Source organism: Hipposideros armiger, unplaced genomic scaffold (genome assembly GCF_001890085.2).
Source record: "Hipposideros armiger isolate ML-2016 unplaced genomic scaffold, ASM189008v1 scaffold_820, whole genome shotgun sequence".
NCBI lineage: Eukaryota > Metazoa > Chordata > Mammalia > Chiroptera > Hipposideridae > Hipposideros > Hipposideros armiger.
In genome coordinates this window covers 36,967-46,028 of record NW_017732170.1, presented here as the reverse complement: position 1 = coordinate 46,028, position 9,062 = coordinate 36,967, and the positions used below count along the sequence as shown (strand labels likewise).

The 9,062-nt window shown below is 35.0% G+C and overlaps 1 protein-coding gene across 1 annotated transcript in view; it reads right to left on the bottom strand.

Annotated features, from left to right (window-relative positions):
- Positions 1 to 9,062, bottom strand: part of LOC109374407 (maltase-glucoamylase, intestinal-like) — a gene marked incomplete at its 5' end in the record, with an annotated part of 58,576 nt that overhangs the window by 12,684 nt on the left and 36,830 nt on the right. Inside the window, one exon of the mRNA XM_019628982.1 lies at positions 3,693 to 3,810. Coding sequence (XP_019484527.1) covers positions 3,693 to 3,810 — 118 coding nt within the window. The remainder of the gene's footprint in view (positions 1 to 3,692; positions 3,811 to 9,062) is intronic.

The window sequence follows — 9,062 nt, the reverse complement described above, 5'->3', positions numbered from 1 at the left end:
CCCACCCCCTACCACCACCCAAAACACATGATCTTAAAGTGTATGAACAATTCCCAATTTCATGTAATTTAAATATTTTATCAAAGGTATAAATCTCTGTGAACATGAAATGGAGTGAATGAGAATAAAAAATGAAATTACCACATGTAAACTATTTTACACATTTCATGAAACAATGAAAAGCCAATGATAAACATCCGAACCAAATTTTCTTACATTAAACTTTTCTTCTGAGTTATACTATAGTGCAGGTATCACAGGTTTTCTCAACCATGGCTATATATTAGAAATATCTGAGAGCTTTACCAAAAAAAAAAAAAAGCAATGCCAAAGCACCATCCTTGGTTAATTAAATCAGACTAATCAGACTATTTAGGAATGGGACCTGGGCCTTAACATTGTTTCAAAATTCTGTGTTATTTTAATATGCAGTCATGGTGGCTTTCATACTAATGTTGAAAATGCCAGTGATTTTTGTTTGATAATTGATTATATTTCCTTAGTTGAAACCTTACATTTACATGAAAAAAATATATGTTTGTGTAGATTTTTAGTAGCATTATTATAAGTTTTTGCTTTGGTTGTTCTTTTGTTTGAATTTAACTTGAATGTTTAACTTTTTTTTATTCTCTAAAATTCTAAATATGGTCTCCACTTTATTTCAATTTCACTCCTAATCTTGATCACCATTCATATTCTTCTAGTATTTATTTTTTGCCTTTTATATCAAACCACCTTGTAACTTCACTGAAATTCTGACAGTTGTTTCAATCCATAAATACACAGTATTATACACAATAAAATAGATTTATGTACAAAGTTCATATACCTTTTTTTGTACTGGAAAACTTTGCTAAACTATAATGAAATATAAAGAAGGCAGGGACTTATTTCTGTTTTCTTTATTGATTATCCCCAGTGTCTAGAACAATGCCTGCCACATAGTAGGTTCTCAATAAATATTTTTTGAAAGAGTGAGGGAAGAAAAAGTAATTTCCTTAATATTTTCTTGGATGTTGAAATAGATGAAAGTGATATACAAACTTCTCAGAATATTATTATAATTCATGCTTAGGTATGTAAAGAAAAATATCATTCAGCCTTAGCTAATAAATGTGGCATTCCTAAAATTAATTATCAGGAAGAGAACATATAAATTTGAACAATGATTATCATTGAGAATGAAGACTCATCTCATGAACAACTTCATACTTTCAATTCTGTTTTACAAGAGGGTATAAAGTTTTGAAGGATGGGTATTGTTAGTTGCATTCTATAGGGGCTGGAAAGATTAATAGACAATGTAAGATGAGTTACCTAGGTAAAGCCACATACTGCTCCTTGCTAGAGTCAACTGAAAAAAAACCTTGATGTTTTCTCCTATCACTCACTTTGAGAATAAGGACTGTGCCAGGCCCTCCCAATATTTCTTACAATATATTGGAGTTAGAATTAAAATTATAGCTGAGGGAGAAGCTGGGATTTATTTGGGGACGATGTTTAGCCATTTTAAAATCAAACCTATAAATAAAAAAAGAACTAAAACAGGCTTTGTGATCAAACAGATCTAGTTTAAACTCTATCCAGCTCTCCCCTATAAAATACATATAACTTTGAGCATGTTACTTAACTACTATAAAATGAGGCTAATAATGCTTAACTTCACAGGTTTTTTTATAATGTTTAAATGAAAAAAATATTATATATGAAAGCAGCGCTCACAACCAGTTAGCACATAACACATGCTTAATAAAGACTCATTTCCTTCCTGTGCTTTATAAGCTGTGCCTAGCAGTTAGAACCCCAGCTCTGCCTCAGCATAGCTATACAGCTGGAATCCCAGTTTTAGCCATTATTTACCTAAAACGCCAAGACTAATCATTTAGTTTCTCAGGAGTAAAATAATGAGGGGGAACAAAGTAAAATTGTTAGATTAAATTGATTGATAGAAGCTCTAATAATAAATTCAGTAAAACACTCTTTATGCTCTCTCTAGATGAAGCTTGCTAATGCTTCCACTTAAAACTATTTTTATGCCTTCCGGAAAGTAATTTTCATTGTTTGAGTTTCATTAAATTCAGAATTTGGAAGTCATGTTCATTTTATCCCTGAAATATGAAAAGTGTTCACAAGTATAATTTTGAACACTGAAGAAGAAACATGTCTAAATTTCCTTCTAGTTCTCTTTCTCCTCCTCCTGCGTCTCCTTCTTGTCTTACTACATTCCTTGATGACTTAAACACAGTTAGCAATTTCTTGGGTAACCCAGGTGTGAGTGATACATTCTAAAATCTAAAGAACGGATTCCTTGCCTTTTCAATAGAAATTTGAAATGGCTTATTAAGATAAGATAAATAAACCTCAAATAGTTATAAGCCATTTAAACTTCTCTGTTTTACATCAGTGCCATATGATTCTAAATATTTTTTAATTATTAGCCACATTAAAAAATGTATTCAGAATGTTGTCTGTCAACTTTACTATATGTTTATTATTAATTTTGTTTCCAGTCAAATCAAGACCTAAACATTTTTCAGTAGTAGGTAAAAGAGAGGCTGGTTTAATGACCCCTATGTTCTTCCTCAGCTTTGTAACTTTCTATCATGTTCACCAAACAAATTTCATTAAGTTTCCTGAATGCATAGCTCTAGGAAAATGGCCATATTCCAAAGTATAGACATGGAATATATTTGTATATGACCAAAATAATCAGGTCTATTTTGATCCTCATACCGGGAGTTCACTTTATAAATCAAACAAGCTAACTCTGAGTCATATATATTTTGTCTATATTTATGACAAATTGTTGAAGTGCTGTAATGAACCTGACTTGGAATGAGAACCCATTTTAGACAGATGAGGTTGCATTAAATGGAAACAGTGCTCTACACCTGAAACCATAAACCTAATTCCACTAATACAGGCTACAAGAGTCTCCCGATAGACACATAGGCAAAGAGAGAAATGGTGTAACACGGAGGAAAAGCATGAATCAGGTGGCCACTGAGATGATGCTTCAAAGCCTGTGGGCATTGTTAGTTACGGGAGAGAAGAGGATTGTCTGTCAAGTTTCCAGTGTATTGCACTTGGTGTATTAAACTTGCGGCAGCACAAATCCTGACTTATGCCTCTCATGGCGAGAACTTGACCCGTTCATCTATAGGCAGGCTTAACATAGCTCTATTCAGAGGTGATAAAGTAAGATACAGGCAGCATTAGTGCACACAACCCCTAAAAACAGTAAAATTTATTAAGAATTACTTCCTACATTATAAAAATGTCCCAAAATTGTCTCTATATTTATCGGAAATCAAAGTTTTAGCTTTAGTTGTCTTAGACAAGTTTTTATGCCTCTAATAAGGCCCGGCCCTTCTGCTCTGCTTTTGTGCTGTTGCAACAGGTTGTTAAAAATATTTGTAAAATCAATAAGAGCATTTAATAAAAATAATAAATCAGCAAGATAAATCTTAGAAGAGGAAGGTTATTTTCCAGAACATTAAGAAAATAGTAACATGTAACATCTGTTTGAAAAACATTAAGAACATTAATGTTTTTGTATTGAAAACATTAAGAAAATAGTAACATGTAACATCTGCTTTAAACAAATTTTCTCCTATTATTTAAAGGCTATCTTAATAAAAATTTGTGGATATTAAAACAAAATATTTCAAGAAGATTTACAAACCACTCACTAGAAAGTAGGTTTTGCTTGTGACCAGCCAAACAGAGAGTGTGTATCATAATGATATCCCAGATAAGTCTTGGAATTGGGACATAATGTTTTTTCAGCCAAAAGTCCTCCTGAGATATCTAAAAATGAAATAAGATAAAAATATGCATTCTTAATATAATTTAAATATCCTTATTGTATTTTACTTGTCTGTTTACATATTGATCACCCTTACTAGTATATGAGCTTCTTGAAACATTGAATATTTTTCAATTGGTGACAACAGTAGTACAATAACATGACAAAATTTTTTTAATTGTATCTTGAATGTATGAGATATAGTTGGCTATCAGTATCAAGGCTAAGGTGGATTTGTCTCAGAAATACAAAGTTAGTTTAACTTTAGAAAATAAACATAATTTATGTATTAACATATTTAAAAAGAAGCATATGATCTTCTCAACAGATGTTTTAAAAGTGTTTAATAAAATTCCACTTCACATATGACAAAATCTCTCAATGAAATAGCAATAAAATAAAATTTCCTTAACCCTGTAAAGATTATCTACAAAAATACCTATAGCCAAATTCATGTACATAATTGTCAAATATTAAAAACATTTCATTGAGATTGGAAAAAAGATGAGTGCCTGCTATTACCAATTCTGTTTAATCCTGTACTGGAGTTCTTATCCAGTGCAAGAAGGCAAGGAAAAATAAGTCAAAGGTGATAGGATTAGAATAGAAATATCAATTCTATATGAATGTCTACATAGAACAAAAATCCTAAAGAAACAACAGATAAATTATGAGAATTAATCTTGCAGTATAGTACATTTTCTGGATTAAAAAAATCAGTAAACAAAACACAACCAGTTACAGTTTATAAGTCAGCAACAAATACAAAGTGAAATAATTAAAAAGAGGCATTTAAAATAGTATCAAAAATAGAAACCTAGAAATAGGATTAACAAAATAAGTCTAAAATTTCATAAAAATGTAAAATTTTATGAAAAGTAATTTTAAAAGACAAATAAGTGGTGGAGGGGAAGTATACTTATCCCATTGGAAATTCTGTATTTTAAAGATGTCAGTTCTTTCCAAATTGATTTATGGATTTAAAGTACAATAGCCAAAAACACTCTTGAAGAAGGCCAAGGTAAAAAGATCTACTTCCCATGTTACTTCAAGGCTCATTATAAATCAGAAGAAATTAAGACAGTGTCAAATTGGTGAAGTGAAAGAAAAACAAATGGAACAGAAATTAGTCTAAAAGCGACAACTACATTATATATGAATATCTACCATAAGAAAAAGTAAGTATACTTAAATATAAGACCTGAGATCATAAAACTCATAGAAGAAGATATAGGGTCCAAATTTGCAGACATTACCCTGAGCAATATTTTTACTGATACATCCCCGCGGGCTAGGGAAGTAAAAGAAAAAATGAACATATGGGACTACATCAAACTTAAAAGTTTTTTCACAACAAAAGAAACCATCAATAAAACAAAAAGGAAGCCTACTGAATGGGAGAAGATATTTGTTAACGATATATCTGATAAGGGATTAATATCCCAAATATATAAAATGCTCATGAAACTCAACACCAAAAAAACAAACAACCCAATTAAAAAGTGGGCAGAGGATATGAAGAGACATTTCTCCAAAGAGGACATACAGATGGCCGACAGGCATATGAAAAAATGTTCAACATCACTTAGCATTAGGGAAATGCAAATAAAAACCACAATGAGATACTACCTCACCCCGGTCAGAATGGCTATCATCAATAAATCAACAAACAACAAATGCTGGCGAGGCTGTGGTGAAAAGGGAACCCTGGTGCACTGCTGGTGGGACTGCAGGCTGGTGCAGGTGCAGCCACTATGGAAATCAGTATGGAGGTACCTCAAAAATCTGAAAATGGAACTACTTTATGACCCAGCAATACCACTCTTAGGTATTTATCCAAAAAATCCCAAGACATTAATCCAAAAATATATATGTACTCCTATGTTCATTGCAGCGTTATTCACAATAGCTAAGACTTGGAAACAACCAAAATGCCCATCGGTAGATGACTGGATTAAGAAACTTTGGTACATTTACACAATGGAGTATTACACAGCTATAAAGAAGAAGGAAATAGTACCTTTTGCAACAATATGGATGGAACTAGAGAACATTATGCTAAGTGAAATAAGTCAGTCAAAAAAGACAAATATCATATGATCTCACTTATACGTGGATTCTAAGGAACTGAATGGATGGGAGAGGTGGATGGAGATAATCTCAGAGACACAGAGGAAGAACTGAGGGTTGTTAGTTGGGAGGGGGTGGGGATGAAGGAGAAGGGGAAGGGATTAGACAATACAATATGGTAAGTGCAATATGGCCTCAGGAATAGGAAAAGACAGTCTGAGGAATATAATCAGTAATGTTGTAAATATTTCTTAGGGGGCCAGATGGACTCATGTCCTGTTGGGGAGACCACTTCATAGTCAGTGAAGAGGCCTGACCACCGCACTGTATTTCTGAAAATGATGTTGAAAAAGATTGTATGTCAACTATAATTATATATACATTTAGTCTCGGGACATGGAATAGAGAGGGGGATTGGAATCAATGGAATTGTAATAGATAAGCATGATATCGGGGGTGGGAGGGCAATACATGGGGGTAGGGGGGTTGTTACTTTGTGAGGGTGAAAAGGATAACTATTGCATTGTTCTGTACACCTGAAACTAACAATAAAAAAAAAAGATCATAAAAAAAAAAGAAAGAAAAAGTAAGTATTACAGATCAGTGGAGGAAAAAATAGCCTTTTCATTGGTTCTGGGAAAATTCTTTCTCCATATTAAAAAAAAAATGAAGTTAGACTGTTCTCTCACACTGCTCAAAATCAACTGCAAGTAGTTTATAAAATATAAAAATATTTTATTTTTATAGACTCAGTATATCTTTACGACTTCAGGTTCAAAAGTATTTCTTAAGTTACAAATTGATAAATAAAAGAGTTGATAGGGCCGACCGAGTTGCTCAGTTGGTTAAGAGTGCAAGATCTGAGTAACAGGGTCGTCAGTTCGACTCCCGCATGGGCCAGTGAGCTGCGCTGCCAACAGGTGGCAGGATGGCTCAGCTGGTGAGAGCACGTGCTTCTTAGCAACAAGATTTCTGGTTGACTCATGCATGGGATGGTGGGCTATGCCCACCCACAACTAAGATTGAACATGGCACCTTGAGCTCAGGGGCCACAGCTGCTGTCGGGCAGCCGGATGGCGACTGGACTTGGAGCTGAGCTAGCTACTCCCTCCACAACTAACCACAACTAAGACTGAAGGACAACAACTTGGCTGTTCCCCTTCCCCAACACTGTTCTCCTCCTCCAATTCCCCAATAAAATCTTTAAAAAAAGAAAAGAAAAGAATTGATAAATTTGATAGCAGTTTAGCTAGGAACTTGTGTTCAACAAAAAAAACTAAAAAAGGAGCGAAAAGATAAGCCAGGAATTACGAGAGATATTTATAACACAACTGAAAAATCAGTGTGATAAAGCTAAATGGCTCAGTAGAAAAATGGGAAAAACCATTGAACAGTTCCATAAAACCTGAAAAGTCAATGAAGTGGAAAAATGCTTCATTTCATTTATAAGCATAAGCATGCAAATTAAATACATAATGAACTGACATTTCATACTCACCAGATTAACAAAAATTAAGATGACTGAACAACTTGTTCTGTTTCGCTGTGAAGCTCTGGCCAATTCAGTACAATGCCATCTTATATTTGCTTTCCTTCTTCCCCTAACTCATTTTGCTTTCCCCCCCCCTTACTTTTCCTGTCTTGGGATTGCTTCCCTTTTTTCTCCATCCCCTCCTCCCCCAACTTTCAAAAAAAACCCACCTTTACCAGAAAGTTTTGCCTCAGGCTCTGTTTTCTAGGGAATCTGGGCTAGGACATCCTCTGCCACTTTTTAAAGTAATGGCATAAGACTGAATGAATTCCCTTTCATTTTTTTTTTTTATTGGAGAATTGCGGGGTGGGAACAGTGCTGGGTAATTGGGGAAGGGGAACAGACAAGTTGCTGTCGTTTTTTGTTCTTCAGTCTAGTTGTGGAGGACATTGCTTCACTGGCCCAAGTTGGCACCATCATTGCGCTCTTCCCGGGCGAGGCAGATCAGTCGCAGGCTTCTGGACGGCCGCTCACTGCGGCTGCTGGCCGCTCACACTGGCTGCTGGCTACACACGGTAGCCCATGGCAACCCACTGCCACAGGGACTGCAGCCTACGCCATCGCTGGTGACTCACTGGCAGCTCAGCTCCAGGTTGAGCTGTTGTTCAGCATCTTAGCTGTAGAGGGCAGCGTCACTGGCCCTCATATGTGGGATCCGAACAGGGCCCCTCTGGCATCCCAAGCCAGTTCTTAACCATCGTGCCACTCGGCCGGCCCCCTTTCATTTTTTTATTGCTATGGAGAAAATGTTGTTTTTACAATTTTTCCCTACTTCATTAATATCTGAAATTCTGGGTGTGGCTTCATTTCTCCATCATCACCGAGAAGTCTCTGATTGTATTTGACTTTATGTAGACTAGGCTGTGAGCGTCTTAGGGACAGCTGTCAGGTTTGTATGCCTAGGCCCTTGGACACACAGAGTAGATAGTGCGTGTCTAGCATCTTGTTCTTTGTATAACAGAGAACAAAAGCTACTTCATCAAGAGTATAAAGAATTTTCACACAGAACACAACTAGGAAATTATCTCCTGTTTCTGCAAAAAATTGAAGAGGAAATAGGTCTAAAGTACAGAAAGTTTAGTTTATATATAAGAGGGGGGGAGAGAAGCCAAACCAGATAATCACTCTCTTCCTGAATATTTTTAAATATAGAAAAGGCTTCACAATTCTATAAAAAAAACTTGAGCATTGTCATAGGTAAGAAGGGGAAATACAATGCACCACTAACATTCGCTAGCTGCTGTAAGAGTCCTGACCTCTTCACATACACAGAAGGGCATAAGTGATACCTTTTGATAGCAGAAACTCAGGCTTTCTGGAAGGATCAGGACACGAAGGGATTCTTCTCTCAAAGTAACTCAGTGTTAAAACAAATAACACAGAGTCAAAGTTGAGTTTTTTGAGAGAGGGAACTAAAGATTAACTCTTGTTTTCTAAAAGTTGTTTGCATGAAGTATTAACCCATCCTCTTCTGTTTTTCCATTTCTTTTTCTAAAATAACAGCTTTATTGAAGTATAATTGATATACACAAAACTGCACATATTTAATGTATACAATTGATGATTTTGGACATAGGCATATGCCCATGAAATCATCACCACTATCAAAAATATTTATTGTCTCCAAAAATTTCCTCATGTCTTCTCTCTCTC